The following is a 19,550-nucleotide window of genomic DNA, read 5'->3' as shown; positions in this document are numbered from 1 at the left end:
GATGCATATCTCCCGCTTCACGGGCCTCTCCATGACCACCATCAGCCACTGGTTGGCCAATGTCAAGTACCAGCTGAGGAGGACGGGCGGGACCAAGTTCTTGAAGAACCTGGACTCGGGCCACCCAGTCTTCTTCTGTAACGACTGCGCCTCTCAGATCCGGACTCCATCTACATACATCAGCCACCTGGAGTCGCACCTGGGCTTCCGGCTGAGAGACCTGGCCAAACTATCTGGCGAGCCGTTCGGCAGCCAAGTCGCGCACCATGCTCCGGGCTCGGCCGAGAAACTGTTTTCCACCCCTTCCCCTTCATCCTCACCTGACGAGGAAGGCAACGGCACCTCGTACCAGTGCAAGCTCTGCAACCGGACTTTTGCGAGCAAGCACGCCGTCAAGCTCCACCTCAGTAAGACCCATGGGAAGTCGCCGGAGGACCACCTCCTGTACGTGTGCGAGCTGGAGAAGCAGTAGCGCCGCGAAATGCACCTCACTGCTGTCTCTCATGTTCTAGTCTTTTTAACCGAAATTTTTAAAAAGAAGAAATAAGAAGTATTAGGTGATAAACTGCACAATGAGGCCATTAAGCTACTGTTTAGTTACGGCACACGGACATGAATTATCCGGCCCAAAAACATTTCTTCTTCTCCTCCTTCTTTTTTTTTTAAGATTTATTTTTTAACTGTACAGTGTTTAATATAGAGGTGCTGCATAATCCACTGTTGTTACTGGTAAATATGAAGGTTAAAAAGAAAACCATTTAAAATGAAGTGCTAAGTGTTTGGAATTTGTATAAATTGGATTTAGTTTTGTCGCATCCCCAGGATGGGCTGAGCTGCATGTATTAATGGACGATTTAGTTAAACGTTGAAATACCTAAACCTGGTGCACTTTCTTTATCCCATTTTCTTTTTGTTAATGTGACCTGAGCGTGCTCCCGTCAGCATCTAAACATTTAACCCTCTGAGTACGGCTACGTTCTTCTGCGTCGAGTTTCGAGGAAAACGTTCCAGATACAGATTGGCCACGCGATTGCATATTTCAATAAAACAGAGATATTATTCAACAGTAAATCATTGTACAGGAATCTGTTGCTATGGCATACAACTCAAAAGTGCAGTTTTTGTTTGCCATTAAATCAGGGGCCTTTAATACATTCAGGTCTGTGTAAAATTGTATATATAAATATATAAATATATATATATATACCAGTCCCTGTCTAAATTATGCATCATTTTATATTTTTAATTTAAGATGACTATGTACTGGTGCACAATATATGAAGACATTAATTAAATTGTTTTGCACAATAGTTTTATAAATATGCTATTTAATCAAAATATATAAAAAAAAAGATATTTAAACAAAAAAAAAAACATTAAAAATATTTCCACCTCGTGCTCAAAGGGTTAAACCTCTAGTACACAAATGTACTGTATTTCTTGAAGGCAACAGAAAAGGCAGGTTTGTAAAGACGATGTTACTTTATGAAGTTCTGAGGCATTCCGCCATGTATTCACACACACTGTTGGTCAAAAAAATGCCTTTTTTTGTTCTAATTGCTCTTCCGTGGATACTGCATCTTTAAACGATACAAGTAGTGACCGCTGGTCACCAGCCCAATGATTGACGGATCCTCTACATATTCGGCGGCGAATTTGCAGAAGTAACTGACAGCTGACAGCATTTGTAATTATATACTGGCATGTAAACGGCGCAGACACTGTTATGAGCTCTGCGCCCTCTTTTTATTTTGTTGTTGACATCGGAGCACCCATGATATGTCTTCATATAACCCTTTTTTTGTACTGCAGCATTAAAAATGTTTTTCTCCTTTTTTTTGCAAAACAATGTCTGGCTCACGGTTGTATCGGACAGCGGGTATGGAGCCGTCCTTGTTGAGGGGTGGGGCTGGGTGGATGCATTTGTTCATGGGAGTTTTACTTATACAAAAGTGTTCAGAGGGCAGAATGTAAAATGATTGGTTCAGACAGATAACCAGTCAGATCTTGGTCAGATGTCAGACTAACCAATCAGATGTCTTGGTCCCGCCTCCTCTAGTTGCTTGGACCTGCCTCCTCTGCAATCTCATTAGTTATCCCTTTGAACCAATCATTTTTTATTCTGCTCTCACAACATTTTTGTGTAAGTAAAACTCCCATGATTCGTCAGGCCTCTCTGTACTTACAGGCCTGGGGTGTGTTGGTCTTTGGCATTTTGAGCACACACATATACCTGTGCACCATTATGGGTATGCACCTGCAGTACTGTAAGATGTAGTTTGTCGTACTATGCTTGTGGTGTGTCACATTCTGAAAAAGATCGCTATGGAAACATGCTGGTTTGTTACTATGTCAACCCATTTAAATGGTCTCAGAGGACATCCAAAAATATATCAGAAAACTGGGTAGCGTCCACCTGAGCAGCTTGCGATTAACACACACATTCACTTGAGCATGCTTGTGAGACCTGGACTCCTGATACCTTCCGGAAGTTACGTTTCACAAAAACGTACCATTACGCACACCTTACCTGACTTTGAAGTTCGGCTTCCTGTGCATCGAATATCCCAAGGGCCCCGGTTTTATCCAAACAAAAACAATCAGAGGGAGGAGTGTTATGTTTATTTATTTTTGTATTTATGTGTTGTTTGAAGTCTTTCTTGTACTTAAAGGTGCTGTGAAGGTAGGCGTTTGTTTACTTTTTACCCCCTATCTGAACAATCGAGGCATTGCTGCCCCTGGAATCAGGCCGCTTAAGACTATTCTCCGGAAAGTCCCACGCCAGCCGATCTCATTTTCATGCCACGTAACTCACAGGTCCTCAGCCTTGGAAGCGGCCCCATTACACACACTAATTTAAGGAGACCTGTAAATTTCCTCCCGAACTAACATGAAAAATACTAGTAAGGGTCTAAATCACAGGTGTGTCCCTGCGACCCATCCAGGGGGGGCACAGCTTGTTAAGTGTCGCCCTGGGCCCGCCGTCAGTCACGTCGGCAAAGTGTACCAGAATAACACATGTGATAAATATGCAATTTCCTTAATTTATGGTGCCTCGGCGTGCTCAGGGCTACATGTGAGATGAAAATCTTAAATGGGGCTTGAACAGCACACTTCACAACAAGAAATCAATACGCCCCAGTAGCCGAGGGAGACGGCTCTAGGGGGCCCGGCTGTAATTTCCCTCCGAACGGACGCGGCGCTACACATCAGCCGCACTAAACCGTTAGACACACAAACGGACATTTATCCGGGCGTACGTGAGACAGGAAGCTGCCGTGTGCGCTCTCTGGGCTCACGCTCATTTTTTTTTTTTTTTTGTGGAGTATGGATTAAATGTCCTCGGTTTTCAGCAGTGCTCCCCGCCCCCCCCGTTTAGTCTTTCATGTCTGTTTTGACTCCTCGGCGCATGAGATAGCATCGTGTTTGCCGGCGGCAGCCGACTTAACTGACAGCGAGTGAAATGTGGCACCGCCGCGGAGGAAGTGATTCGGCCAGCTCCTTCCTCGAGATGGGTGCAGGTCTGCCAGGGACTCTCTCTCTCTCACACACACACACACACACACACACACGCACGTTCACCCTTAGACACGGCACACTGTATTCATGGAGGCTTCTGATCTGTTGTAATCGGTCTTTGGAAGTGTGACATTTCAACGCCAAACCCAGAATGATCTCGATGCTTTGTGAGGACCCTGGTGTTTCAGACCAAACAATCAGCTCCCTCGGTGGCACGAGAAGATCGTTAAGAGAGACAGACCCACAGGAAGCTTTCCAGTGATTACGGGTCAACCTCAAACGAACCGAGAGAAGATACGGCAAACTGGCTTTTATGGGTGTTGCCCGATTGGCTGGATAAAGACGAGAGCTTGGCGATTCCCCCAACCCGGGTTTCACAGCCCCGCTTTCCAGGTGAAGAAAGGCTTTAGACATAATGTTTGAGTAATCCCCAGTCACAGAGTACATGAGGTCGTTCTTCAATCTTTACTGATTAATCGATCGCTCAGAATTGCCCCCCAGAATTACCCCCTGCCTCCTGAAGGGCTCTTGGGCAGGTGGAGGTGTTTCCTTTCATACCCCTCAATAGCCTCCGCCCTCCTGCTCCCCCTAGATGAAGGATGCAACACTAACTGTGCTGAGAAGCTCAGGACTGGCTTTCCATGGGATTTTCATGACTGCTCTGAATACCCGTCCTGACAGGTGGTCCCCCCGAGGGGACGAGGCAGTCTGACTGCTTCTGTATTCCACACCGTGCCCACTACAGCACCCACTCTTTCTCTGCCAGGCGGGGTGGGACCCCACCTCACACCAGGGAGCTGGCCATCCCCGCAGTTCTGCTTAAAGGGACGCGTGCTCCTCAACCTCCGATGAGGCCCCGTCCACGGGGAACGAGAACTGTCACACGTGTACAATACACACACATCTCCACATGCACAGCACACCTGGCACATTGTGGAACATCTACATATAGAAGGTGCTCATCACAACAGGGGAAGCGTTCAGATGCTAGATGTCCCATCCAATGCTTTTAGAACCGCTGATCCTGGGATTGGACACAGGGCTGTGGATTTCCCCGGTCGGAATGCCCACAGATATTATGCATGTACATACATACATACATACACACACACACACACACACACACACACACACACATTTATATATATATATATATATATATTCTAATTTTATTTTTTTCAGGTTACAGGAAACTCAATGTCATTTCTCTTCTTGTGCTGAAACAGCAGTTCTGCATGTATCATTTCATAGTGTCGACATCGTAAATGTCAAATATTTAACTCAAAGTATCTCCAGGCAACATATTACTGCATCCAATTACAACAACAGCTACATCAGGTATTAGCAAAGGAGACCGTCTTATAACTGTATAAACAAATCATGTTAAATTTTGTAGGAAATTAATAACTTGATAAGATTCTCTCCATACAGTAAACAACATTTGACAGACTGCTGGAATTAGTGTAAATGCTGTCCCAGCTCCAAATATTGTCAGCCTGAAATGGTCGTGAGGGTGACGTTTGTACACAGGGATAAACGAAAGTCTGCCTTTCAGCAGAATAACAAAAAAATATGATCGAGGTAGAAATTCAGCACCCTGATATCTTGATATTTTCCTTACGTATTTTCCTCTCAGAGAGAGAGAGGGAGAGAGAGAGAGGGATCTCCCCACTTCACCCTTGGATCACAAGCATAGGTGCCCACACTGGCCTGTCCCATTCCTGTAGCTCGAGGATCTGTGCATTTAGGCAGCTGCGTAGGGGGAGTACGATGGTATAGATCTCGGTCACGTCCATGTAATGTACACGTCACGCTCAACGGGCCGGTGCATCATGATCATGATCGGTCCACCTCCCCACACAGCACATTAGGCGAGATGACGGCATCACCCTGCAGAAGCTCCATCAGCCCTATTTTCATTCCCTGCGATTTTCCTATATTCCATCATGCCCTCCTTTGAGACACACACATATATATGTATGTCTGTATATATATATATATATACAGACACATACACACACACACACACACACACACACCAACAAGAGTGAACTTATGGACTGAAAGCAGGGTAAGGCCATTTATCCTGTGACCCTTGGAGGATTTCGGGGGGGGTGGGGGGGGGGACATATTGCTCATGAGCCCCATAGGGATGTAACTATTCTACCCAGGACTGGATCAGAAACGCTGACTTTCTGATCACAGCTGCACAGGCCTGAGCCACCCCCCCCCCCCCCCCCCCCCACAGAGCCTGGCTTTTGGGTCTGTCGCAGACCCGGATTCCTGAGGAGATACAGCGACCCGAAAGCCTGCGAGTGGCCGCATGTCCGGCTCTGCTCTTAAAACTCATTATCATGGCTAAATTACTGTCCAGCCACAAGCAGATTTAATTAACACACATGTCCAGACCGCGTCTGGCCGTGCGAATAGATTACAGTGTCTGGCCAGATCCTGCCGGTGGTTTATGGAGCAAAGGAAATTCAGGGTTTTAACAGTGCGGTCGTGCAGTACGACGAAGAGATGTTTATCTGCCACGGTCAGATGCTGCGTTACTGCATTGCTTCACATCGTCATTCCTGTTACGTCGTCGTTCTGTACGTCGTGGCGTTCTGACTAAATAAGAGCTTCATGCTGCTTTTTGGGGTGAATAGCTGGAGGGAAACCGGCCCCCTCTGGCCAAGTGGGGCAGGCGAGGCTGGTGCGGGATTTTTGGCACGCAGGTGGAATCGGAGGGAGCCTCCAGCACACCAGGGGTTAATGAAGGGCCGTAGGAGAGCCCCAGATTAATTGACTCGTGTTCGGACGAGTGTTCTCATGCATTAAGGAGAGCTGATAGCAGTTAATTGCCACAGACACAAGTAGAAGGTAAAGAAAAAAATTTAAATCCCAGGAAAAAAAAGAGACACTGAGGTCATGAAATGCTGCATTCTGTAAGAATGGACTGGGGGGGTGGGGGGGTATGGGCACAGTGGCCATAGGTGCTTTGGGGGCCCTAACGCTGTGGCTGTGTGTTCGTCATCCCCTGCCTGACATGCCTCACTGGCCAAGGGACAGAATCGCCCTCCTGAAGGGCCGCAGGCTCGTCAGCGCCCTAATGAATATCATTTAAATTGCTTTGTGTATCGGAGGACTTTGGATGTTGATTGAATCTGCGCGCATCTTTGAGTTCTTCCGCTTGGCCGGGTGCTAGGATGGATGGAACGGGGGGGGGGGGGGGGGGGGGGGCGCTGGAGTTTCCAACAAATGAAGAGCAAGTTGAGGGGGGGCACAGTGATGCGACCCGACCCAATCAGATGGCTCTGAGGGGCAATACTGACAGAAGCGGAGCGTGCACACACAAAAGCGTCTTAAGCAGACAACTGCAGGCCATTTTGCATAATGCCACATTGCATCATGGGGTGGGATGCATTACCCATGCTCGCGTGTACATATTAACCCAGTGAAAAAGGCATGATGATGACTGCCCAGATATCTATCTATCTATCTATCTATCTATCTATCTATCTATCTATCTATCTCTGTTTATTTATTTAACAGGCATAACTCAGGCATGTGCCAGATGAACATACAGGGGCAAAATGTGGCCTCATCATAATGAAATTAGAATTTGTGCTGAGGTGTTATTTTCCACACGCCTGCCTGTATGTGCAGGATCCCCTCACTGCTCTGTACCATGTGAAATATTACAGGAAATGTAAATCCATATCCAAGAACTGCAAAAACTGCACAACGCATTTCAGGCTGCGGCATGTGTGTATGATTAAGCAATTCGGGCACCCCCGACGCAGGAAATGAAAACATATCAAATACTCCATAAAAGCCGCAAAGCCGGTTGTATTGTGCCCTCCCCGCATAATAAATGCGTCATTTGTAATTCATTTCAATTACTGTGGAATTTTAATTGAGTTTGATGTAATTATGCTACGTGATTTGTATAATCAATTACACTTCAGCTGCATCGGCTTTCACGCTTGTCATTCCTGGAATTTGATGCACGTTTGCTGCACACCGCTTACTCCTGCCCATTACCATACCATCACTCCGCACCAGTCGCAGAAACTTCCTGAAGCACTCTGCAGACACGCTGCCCCCGAGGCCTGCCTCTAAGAGATGAATAAATGCCACCGTTTGCCCTGAGGCAAGACGTCATTAGATGTTTGAGATCTTCTGTCCTCCATCATTCACCTCGTCAAGCGACATCATCCTGTGTCATATCAAAATAAAATAATTCGGGTAGCAGTTTCTGGAAAGAAAAAAAATTGTGGTATATAACTACCATGGTTCTGTCATTTGTGGGACAGAAATAAGTTTCGAACGTGGACCTGAGAGTATCCTAAGAAAACTGTCTTTCTTTCCGGCTTCCTTGGAGATCCTAGTGAGGTAATACGGTGCTTTCACAAGACTTAAAAATAACCTTCTCACAGGTTCTGCGAGGCTGGCTACTCTACTGTCATCAGGAACGGTTTCCAGGCGAGTCGGCCTGCGAGTGACGGGCGGCCTGGTATCGTAAGTACGGCCCTTCGCACGGGACATCACTGTAACAGCGGTGGCACCTCTTGATAAGACGAAGGAAGCTTGGATACCCATGGTGGGCGGGATTACCGTCAATCACTGTCTGCTTTAACGCAGTGGGACGGTGACCGATGTGAGGCATGTTAAAAGCGGTCACCGATCGTCAGCGCACGGTAATCCTATCCACTGGCGGACCGAAGCCTCAATTCTCCCATCAATGTCTGAGAAACATCAGGCACACATAAGACATATTTCAGCTAACGGGGATATTACCCTAGCCTGTGTCGGTCCCAGTAATCCAGGAGTGTGTGTAGGGGCGGAGCCACAGGGACTGTGAACCCAGCTGAAAGCTGATTGGCCCCCGGAGTGCCCCCTCACCTGTCACTCACCAATTAAAAATATGTCATTGGTTGGCCCCTCTATATGAATTATGTCACCTCTTATGCCTCCCACATTAAAACAAACTCACCTTATTTTTACTTACAAGGGGTGTCATTTTTGTTGATTAGCAGACACAGCAAGTTCACCTGTTTCTGTGCTTGGACATTTTCCTAGAACACGTCAGGTTAGATGGTGAAGATTTTAATCGGACGTCTTTAGGTTACAGGTCCACATCTTCAGCCGCTAAGGCACTCGCCGTGCTGGATTTATGACGCTGTTCTTAAAAGGTATTGGCAGCAAGGAGTTTCTACACACCTTTCCTGTCACAATGACGTACACCTTCATTCAAAACCCTCAGCTCATGCCAACGTGGAACTTTTATTGGCTGAACTCTGTTTCCTCCATGGATGCTGTAAATTCTGTTGCACAAGATACGCTAAGACCGAGAGACAATTATTTAGCTCAGCCGAGGTTCAAGCTCGTTGAGTGAATTAAAAATGGATGTAACAGAGTCACTGCGTATTAATTTAGAGTAGCATACTGAGTGCGGTTATGCTGAAGAACATTATTAGGAGGCAGCGTGGTGACTCAGTGGGCATCGCGGTTGCCAGGTCTCATGGTGCAGATCCGGCTTCCGCTCTGCACGTGTGGAGTTTGCGTGTTCTCCCCGTGACACACAGGTTTCCTCTGCGTAATCCGGTTTCCTCCTGCTGCCCAAAAACATGCAGGTGGGTTGACTGGTGTCTCTGATTTACTTATTGTGTGTGTGTGTGTGTCTGTGTCTGTGTATTATGTTTATATTACATTGTGGGGATCAAATGTTGCCCACGCTGTGATAAAAACCTAAAATTTTTCAGGTCCCCACAAAGATCTGTGAATGCAACCAAAAAACTGGGATTAGAGTTTTCCCCATATAAATGAATGGAGAGTCCCCACAAAGATATAATTACAAATCCGTGTGTGTGTGTATGAGAGAGAGAGAGAGAGAGAGAGAGAGAGAGAGCAGGGGCAACAGAGGGGCATGGGGACCCTGGCAGATTCAGGGGCCTCAGCATTTGACAGGGGCCCTTGAATGCTTATAATTGGGTGGGGAGGGGGTGCAAGGTGACATTTTGTCAGGGGACCCAGAATTTAGCGGTACGCCCCTGTGTAAGAGCACGTTTGCCCTGTGACAGACTGGTTTCCTGTCCATGCCTTAGGCTCCATGCTGTCTGGGACGGGCTCCAGGCCTCCCAGCGACCCTGCTCGCCATAAGTGCTTAGAAGATGGATGGTTGGATTATTATAATTACAATTATTATTATTGGCCAAGCCTGTCAAGGACAATGTTATGAGAAGATTCCAGTATGATTATGACTAAACCTACTGGGTGCCAAGTCCAGCTCAGGACTCTGACAGGAAGTATTTGCAGGGTGTAAAAGGATGGTACCCAGACACTAACAAGACAGCAGCATCCCCAGCATCACAGCAAGCACGACATGAACGAAACCCTCGGAGATATAGATAGGTTCACTGTGCACCTTGGTGATGACATCGCCATGTTACGAATTCAGCACAGATATCAGTGTCCAGTTTGCATCAAGGAAATTCCAGAAAGACTGTCATACGTACCCAGTGTACACTAGACCGAATTCTGCAATTTGTTCTCACCTTTAGCCCTCAGATACCCCTGCATAAATATCACAGGGTCTGCATCTAACATGAAATCTGCTCCATTGTGATTTACACGGGATCTGTTTCCACGAGAGACAGTGGCCTGGGAACAAGCGTCGCATTTTATGGTATTTCCAGCAGTGTTACCATCAGTCCTGGAGACTTCCAACTTTTGGACGTCCCGAAGGAGATGGCATTCTCCTCGCCTTGTAAAGAGTGAAAAGAGGCAAGGCTGACAATGAATGGACACATCTAGGTACACAAGGGAGGCCACGATTCAAAGAGAAGCTCCCTCAGTTAGTGAAACGCCCGTTTGCTGATCCTTACCTGTGCAGCATTACCCATCAAAGGCTATAGTTAAACTACCGCTTTTGCGGAATCTGAGAGAGATCGAACATCATATCTGTAGGGATGTGTTGCTACAGGAGGTAGATTTAGGAATGTCGTTCAGATTTTTGGTGATCATTGACCTTTCTCGTCTCTGGTCTCTAAGCGCCGTCGCCTCTACTCCCCCGTGTCGAGCCTTTGTCTGCGCATGATGCTATTGTCCCACTTCCTCATTGTTTCTCTAATATAAAGCCATTTCCCCCCCTCTGTTGTCTTGCCAGTCTCCCCTTCTAAATAAAGCATGTGTTTCTGATAGATATTTCACTCTTGGATAAATACATTTTCTCAGAAAAGCGTATTCATAACTTCCCCGTGGGTGGGTAAGTGTAGGGGGGGTGCTGTTTTGGGTGAGGTGGGGGTGACGTGAGTGATATTATCAACCAGAGGAATCTCAGACTTCAAAGGAAGCTGAAGTCAATGGCCATAAACAATGAGATAAAGCGGTAAGAAGCACATTTCCGCTCTTTCACTGGCCACACATACTATACGCTGATGTTTGGAAACGTCACCTTCAGCTTTATGGCTTCACACGCCTGCCGGTACCTTGAGGGGACACATTAAAGCAGAGGCCTTATGCCCATATGACTTCCCCATTGAGAATGGGAACAGTGAAGGCTCTCTCCTGATCACCTGACCATGCACCGTACGCACACAGGGGTCACGTTTCCTCCCCTACCTCACATTGTCTGCATCACAATCAGCTCAGTAGCTGCCATCGACTTTTGAAAGCCAGAAGTTTGTTATTTGACTTAGTGGTCGAGTAATATTTAAGTCAATAGTGATGCCAAAGAGGCCAAACTGATGACATTACCGGATAACATTACGGGATTACCAATACTGGATAGTAAATACTGAATAGCCAATACTGAGTTATTATTTAACATCTAGTATCTAAGTTATTATTTAATATTCATCTGCACTACTTTGTACCTTTAGAAGGCTTTCAGGCACCGTGCCTCGAACATTGTGCTGAGACGGTGGCTTACATTAGCCCACTCTGACTAGAATTAGGCCAAAGGCCTTTGACTTGGTCTATATTAGCCTATCTGGTGCCGCCTCACTATAATTTATTCATGAGGACACCCACCCCACAGAGGACCTCTAAGACTTCACATAATAAAAAGAAAAATCTCAAGGCTAGAAAATATCGTCAGGGATGGACTCATTGCACTGGGCTTGTCTCCTCCCCAGACAGCCATCAGAGGCAGTTTGCTCTGACATCTGATGGATTCGCTAAAGACACTTGTTTCGGGGCATTTCTCTGTACAATCTTAATTTAATGCATGATGACGTGACCAATTATAGTGGGACACACGCTCAAATAGCATGTCAAAACCACTGTATCAATCTATTAGATCCTGTCTCCCAGCACGTTAAGTGTTACCTTAAGTAGCATCTCCAGAGAGGAGAGTGTCGGCCTTTAAGGCAGAGGCCTTGGTTCTCATAGTCACCGTTTAAGGGCCAACCTTCACGAGACGTCCTTAAATAACTCTGACAGGCACACATACCACTGGGGGAGAGTAAAACAGGAAATCTTACCTCTTTCCCTTATTGCCCCTCCCCCACGTTTATTGCATCTGAGCAGACACCAAATAATTCTTCCATCCGCCTTCTAACTGCTTATTCTGAGCAGAAAAGTGGGGACTGCAGAGTTTAACCCCTGCAGCCTGGGGCACATGGTGGGGGTACAGCTTAGATAGGATGCCAGTCCATCACCTGGCACATACACCCACATAAACGGCCTACAGACAATTTGGGGGTGCCGAATAGCATAAATGCCATTGTTTGGACTGTGGAAATCAGGAAACCAGGGAACATGGAGGAAATCTGTGTGATACAGAAGGAACTCCACACACATTAGCGTGACCAAGTAATCCATGTCAGGGTGGACACTTTGAGCTACTTCCGGTTTTGCAAACTACTTCAAAACTGAAAGACTCTTGTGCTTGGCTAAATAGTTCTCTTCTTCTTGCACTCTGACTGGTTTGTTTCCTCGATTGAAAGATTCATCCACCTGTTTCACATTAACAATAGTGACACATGCATGATTAGAGGAGACTGACCAACCTGCACACAGTAAGAACTCAGTGCTTAAGTGAAATCCAGGTCCTTGTAATTGAAATGTTAGTTTACAAATCCTATTCTAGTGTCCTCCATGACACGGATTATCTGGGGACTCAAAGCCACACAATGCTGAATATTTAAATACATCAGATATTAAACAGAGACACACCACACCAAAAAGACGACCAACATAGTGAATTATAAAATGTAGCCCCTGTTGACTGGCCATTTCGCTACGGTCAGCTGCTGTTATACGAACCCTTTGCTCTTAGCTTTCAGTACCACATTTACCTTCAAACACCACATAGAACCAGTGACATCGGAAGGAGTTTTACATTGGGGGGGTGGACAAAATTTGCCCCGGTGGCATGACGGGGGTGTGATGTATATCTTGGCACACATGCAATAGTCACATCATGAAAAGGTGCGATATAAGAAAGATTTTAAAATAATTTTAGAACAATATCAGTTTCATAATTTAAAATAAGACTAACACTGTTTAGAGTACAGATTCACAAACAAACACAACAAAAAAAATAACTGATCCATATGATAAAATGAGCTTGTCTGATACAGGACTGCAGTCTTTGTTAGACATGTGTGTCATCCTCACTCTCTGCAGGCACGTGGAGTCGTAATAAAAGATAGGGGGCACAGTGTTATTTATTTATTTTTGGGAAGGGGGGGCGTCTGCCAATATTGGAGGGCATGCGTCCCCCCTATTTCCGACACTCCGGCGTAGAATGCTACAGCATTTCTGCTACTGCAGCGTGTGAAAGTACGCAGAAGTAAAGCGATTGATTTTCATACATATTCCAGCACACATCCGAAAAACGGCTCAAATCTGTGTCCTGCTGTCGTTCTGCAAGCCTCCCACGTTCCTGTGTCTGCAGCAGGCGATTCCCCATGTCACACTGTGGACAAACATTTCAGTTAGAGAGTTTGAAGATACACACAGGGCAGAACTCCATCAAATTGAAACAATGGTTAATGGTTACTGCAGCTGCATGGCATGACAGGGTGGTCTGGGAGAGTCACTGCTGTAAATGGGAGTTGCCACAAGTGTCGTTTTTTTCAGGAATGGGTCATTTTTAGACGGATGCGCTGTCTGGGATACAATTTTGAGGATGTAACAGCAGCATAAGAAGGTTGAAGGTCTTCAGGTAGATTAAATGGTCAGTATTTTAAAGAATCCTCGTATTTCAACATGCTAACTTCATTTGGTAACTTTAAAACAGTGATGATAAAGCGTTATAGATACCTACAAAATGCATTATAATGCATTCATAAAGTATTATAAACATGGCTATAACTATAAAAAGGCATAACACATCACATGCATGTTTATTATGCATTATGAATGCACTAAAGATAGCTTCATAATACATTATGAATGCCATTATATTGCATTATGAAGATATCTATACTGCATCTGTGCTTTAAGTATAGTGTTACCCTTCATTTTATGATCCTACACATCAGTGGCAGTATTTCTCACAATGTACTGTGCATTATGTGTACTGTGCATTATGTGTACTGTGCATTATGTGTACTGTGTATTATGTCATCAAAATGAAAGTTTTCTGTCCTTGTGGGGACGAATTTCCTGAATACAAACCTAGAAGGTTAATAAAACACATGCATAGATACACAGACAGACAGATAGAAAGATTCCTGACAAATGTTTCTTTGGCAAGCCCTATTAATATGCTTTTTCTTGATCATGGTCCCAGAGGATGACTGAAGACTCTATCATCACCGCGGCCTGTTGGGGGAAAAGTGGGAACATCACCTCTGCTGCTGTTATGTTAATTATGTTACGATTCTGAAGCCTGCATCTGCAGCAAGGTTGCAAAGTTTTGCCAGCCTCAGACGACACTTTCATGCTGCCGCATTGGGGCCCATCAGAAGTTCAGACCCATCAAATGCTCACATTTTATGAAATGCACAGTACATTGTCATGGCTTTACTTGCCAGAGGCATCTTTCTCGGACTCATTCGCCTTCTTAGTCCAAGGCAAACAGAATTCCGTCTCAGAAAGTTGGAAGTCCTCAGAATTGATGGTAACACCGTAGGCTTATATCGCACAAACCCAATAACCAATAAATAAGATACTAATTAGTCTGGAACCCTGCCACCTTTAAACTGTACACGGAAAAATCTCTAAATATCTTCATGAAGGCCATCCATCTATCTTCAAGCTGCTTATGTGGCACAGGGCCTTTGAGCCCCTGTGTCTCAGTTAGGATGGCGCTCAGGCAGGAGAGTTCCTGGGAGGTCGTTTCATGAAGAAACCATGGTGGACACCCTCACAACACGTGGAGAACATGCAACACACGGAGCCAGGGGCACAAAAACACGTAGAAACCGCTTCATTTTCTTTTTTGCCCATGAATCGCCTTTAGCCAACACAGCCCCAGAAAAGTGCTTCTGTTCTTGGGAGCGTTTATGAAGATGATCCCCTTTGAAATGCGTGCACTGTGTACACACACATACTCCACTCGGAGCAAGAAGGACATGTAAAGAAGTGGGTACACGTCGTTCATGCTGGTTCTGCTACAGCGTTTATGAGGCATGATTACAGCGGTGACAGAAGTAATATCACTCATTATATCACCATGTCATGTTCTGGACGGGTTCTGATCGTTCTACATCCAAGTAAAGCAGCTTAAATGAGTCGGAATGGAATCGGAATCAATTTGAGAACCTTCTCATTTGGTCCGGGTCTGCTGGAAATTGCTGTCACACTCCGCCACGACAAATTGACATTTTGATTGGCAAATAAATCAACAAATGAAAAAATAAATAAATAAGAAACAAGACACTTTTCCGGCTTGACGTGAAAAAGCGGCGATTTTTGCACGGGCGTCTAATTTAAGGAGACGCGAATCATCTGCCGTCAATCACTCCGGCCGCGCGACTCCGGTGCCTGGCTTCGCTGGAATTCGGCATCTCGCAGGCATCTCCAGTGCGGCGAAGAGCGCGGTAAACAAGGGGCGAGCGAGTGCCGAAGGCCCTCGAGGGCTGACGCAACAGCGACTCACCGATAATGAGTCAGCGATGCCGGGGAGGGGGGACAGCGGGGCTGCGTAATGACGATTTTGTCAGACAAAGGGTGGAGGGAGGGGGGGACGTGTGATTGGCAAAAAAAAAAAAGAGACACCTGACCTGCCACTCGGGGTGAGACACAAATCCAGCATCGCGGTGACAAACAGGGAGTCGTGGTGTGTGTGTGTCTGGGGGGGGGGTTTGTGCCTGCAGGTGAAAACCAAGGCGAGGACCCTTATCACGCAGACAGGGCATGCTGCCTGTTTGCGATGACACGAGCACTGATGTCCCAGTCTCTAAAGTGTCAGGGCTGCTCATGTCACAGCAGTTTCTGAATACCGTACATCTGAGCGAGCTGCCAGACCCAAACCAGGACTGCCTCAGCCTGGCGTTCTTCAGCTACGCCGTAAGACACGCCGAGCACTTCTGGATGCAACACGCCATCGTAAATCTGCTAATCGCCTGATATTCATCCACAGCTGCCGAATTCTGAGTCTTACAGACTACGATAATCACACCAGACCCTCCTTGAGAGTCCTTGTGGACTCCGATCACGCAGATATAAACAGCCCCGTTGTTATAAACGTAATTTACCATCGTCAGTTAGTGACCTCCAGGAGTGACAGACAGCTGCACCGTCATCAATTACCGCTCGTTTGTTTCACCGTTGTTTGTGTTACTTTTATTTCATTGGAAATGACAGGAACAGATTTTCCAGAGGCCAAACTAATCATGGTGCACACCTTCTCTTTGGATGGAACACACTGGTGTTGGGAGAGGCAGCCTGGAACCACCCAGAACCCACTCATGACCCAGTGAGGACCGCAAACCCTGCCCCCCTGGTCTGTGTGTTTAGGGGTCAATGGCCTTTGGACCTCCCATCCTCCAGGTATCGCTTCAGTGATGTCGGACCGCTTGCATTGAGCGATTGATATATTCATCTTTCTTGAAAAAAAGGTTTAACATTAGTGGTCTGTCCATGAGGAAGAAGAATATTGAAGATCACAGAGAGAACTTGTCACTTGTGGGCCTTGTAAGGGGTCCATTCCTTTTATCCATGCTGTGGAAACCCAGGTTTGATCGGGCAGTAAATATCTGCTCACAGATACTTTAGTAATCCCGACCTCACAGCACATTTACGGGGGTGGTGGTGATAGCCAAAAGTAGGGGGTTACATTAAAAAGAAGAACCCAGTTTTAATAAAAACATATAAATTGCATATTTTTAAATAATAAAAGGAAATTATATAACAATTCTAATTTTTTTCCCTTAAATTGTCCTGTTTCATTGTTTCATTCCCCATGAGGAAAAACATTATAGGTACGTCTAAAAGGATTTTGATCACTGTATATCTGTGCATGGATGGTACGGCAATACAGCCGACTCGATTTGATTTGACCAACCAACACGAAGCCGTACAACAATCTGCCACTAGATGGTCGACCCCCCTCGGCTGTGTCGGCCCTCCCCGCCTCCTTTAGCCAATGAGGTCATTGGATTCAGGGGGCACAGTGAATGCCATCATACATACTTTCCTTTTTTGCTGTTATCCAGCCACTTGCGTAGTTTATTTTCAGAGAAAGAATTATCAGTACCTGGTAGGTTCAAGAGCCACTTTAAAAACATGAATTTTCAGAAATCAAGATAAGGAACTGGATACATAGAGGAGATAATCCGACGTCAGGCATGTTCCGCGATAAACCGTAAGCTCAGCTTTACATGGGAACTGAGACATCTTCACAGGTAAAGTCGAGATCACACCTAGGGGCAGAGACCCGGATCTCACATGGCTTTCCCCACCTCTTGCCTGGATTTCGATTGGAATCGGATCCTCTCTTTATCCTTCATTTTTTTTTACTCATCGCTTCTCTTTGAAGAGAATATTACAGAAACCCCAATCGCCAGCATCTCACCCAGACTCCTGAATACCTATTAACCAGGTCTTTAAAATGCCTCACATTCAGAGGGATATCTGCTCGTAAATCTGAAAAACTGAAGAAGTCAGACAAACACAGACACACAGGGAAGACATTATAACATGACAACTATGTTTTTACTGCGATGAGAGCAGAATATCTGGCCCGGTTCCCAAACGGAGGCGAAGGAGTACATCGGAGTAGACAGAAAGGGCCCATGACACCTTGTCTGTTACAGTATGTCTGTTTATTTATTCCACAAGGATGTTATTTATCTGTCTGTCTGTCAGCCAGCATGCCCCTGCATCACTGCATCCCCCCCATGCAGGAGATGCATTGAGAATATACACACCTAACCCCCCACAAACCTGCTATTCCTCGAGAACATGTATACTGCCAGATGAAATGATTCTTTGCCTTTCCAGTTAACAATTAGCGACTAAATTTCCAAGGCACCTTCTAACATGGCCATTGCCAATTAAGCTTCCCCTCAGCAGTGTAGAATCCAGTTACTGCTGGATTTTAACTGGGGCTAATTTGACACCACCCCCCACTTTAATAAACTCCCGTAATTCAGAGTCTTGACTTGAGGGGACAGGGGGTGTCTTGAATGCGTCCCTTGTGATGGGTTTATCGGTGGCGTGTGATTACGGCAGGTGAAAACGCCCCCACTGTCCTTCCCCTCCTCCAAAGACTGATCTGGTGAGAATTTCACGCTAGTCTATATAAATAAGGATACCAAACAGATATGAGATTATACTTCACACTGCATATGTCAAACTTGACCCTTGTTCCCTATAGATAGCACCTCAAGGCGCCTACAGATACATCGAGCAACCTCCATCCAGAAGGCGTAAAACAGGTCACACAAGTGGAGAGCTTGCACTCCGGAACACCCAGCAGATGGACATCCTTGCTCAATTCAGTTATATGCGAGAGTGAATCCACCAGCTTACAAGGAGGGGAAGGCATTTAGAGGAATCATAGCTCCAAGTAGTATCGGTGGCTCTTTAAGGGTGTTCTGGGTTATGTGTGTTGTAGAGAGGAGCCAGTGTTTAGATGCCACATACCGCAGAAGAAAGCATGAGAACCAAGATGGCGCCTGTGGGAGTTTTACAGAAGGAAAAATGATTGGTTCAGAGACACAGCCAATCAGATTGTAGAGGAGGTAGGTCCAAGCACCTAGACGTTGATTGGTTGGTCCTTCCTCCTCTAGTTGCTTGGACCCACCTCCTCTATAATCTCTCTGAACCAATCATTTTTCCTTCTGACCTCAGAACATTTTTGTGTAAGTAATTCTGCCGTAAGCCTCGATGGCCAGTTATTTACTCCCATGATTGCAGTCATAATAATGACATAATATTCAATGGAGGGTACTAACCAAGGTCTATCTACTTTATTTACACAAGTGGTCCATTTTGAGGGCTATTGGTATGTTTCGATTATTCCTTTCAGGGGCAAAGTTGCCTCAAGGTAACATTTAAAGAAATCTAACAGTGATTAGTGTTAGACAGTGAAAGTGACTTGATAGAACATTATTTTTGGGGTTATGGTTGTGTTTTGGAAATAACTTGAAATATATTGAAGACACCAACTGATTTTAAGGTCCATAATGCTCCTGCACTTAATGCTTGCGAGCTTAAGCCCAGAATTTCATCACCATTGTGTGTCATCTTCATAAGACGCCACATGACCTTCAGTCATGTGTTTACACAACTGAACAAACGAATCAATCAGCACCAGCGGAGAAAGTGAGATTCCCGGCAAAGCACAAGTGTTCCTGGAAGAGGAGTATTGATCTCCTTGTTGACCTCTTTTTCCTGACTGTGACCAACACCAAGACTAAGACTCATCTTCAGTTATTCAACACCCCCTAACACCTGCGATGTATTCGATACTGGAAATATTTAGCGGACATTGTGACTCAGCTGCGTTCTGGCTGGGTTATCGGAAAAGCCGTGAGGAAAATAAAACAAAATCGAATACGTCTTAAAAGAATTTAGTTTATTTTCAGCTGCCTCATATTAAATTTAGCATCCGTCTCATTAAGTTCAACAAACACACTGTTGCT

The 19,550-nt window shown here is 45.6% G+C and overlaps 1 protein-coding gene across 2 annotated transcripts in view; it reads left to right on the top strand.

The window, feature by feature from the left end:
* The window catches only part of LOC125751460 (teashirt homolog 3-like), a 37,073-nt gene extending 35,228 nt beyond the window's left edge, over positions 1–1,845 (top strand). For both annotated transcript variants that reach the window (XM_049030285.1, XM_049030286.1), the window contains one exon: positions 1–1,845. This exon is cut by the window's left edge and continues 2,788 nt beyond it. In XM_049030285.1, the coding sequence (XP_048886242.1) occupies positions 1–472 (472 nt within the window). In that variant the 3' untranslated portion in view covers positions 473–1,845.
* Positions 1,846–19,550: the final 17,705 nt, after the last annotated feature.

This window comes from Brienomyrus brachyistius, chromosome 11 (genome assembly GCF_023856365.1).
Source record: "Brienomyrus brachyistius isolate T26 chromosome 11, BBRACH_0.4, whole genome shotgun sequence".
Classification (NCBI taxonomy): Eukaryota; Metazoa; Chordata; class Actinopteri; order Osteoglossiformes; family Mormyridae; genus Brienomyrus; species Brienomyrus brachyistius.
Note: the sequence above shows the minus strand (reverse complement) of the source record. Positions and strands in the feature narration are given on the sequence as shown.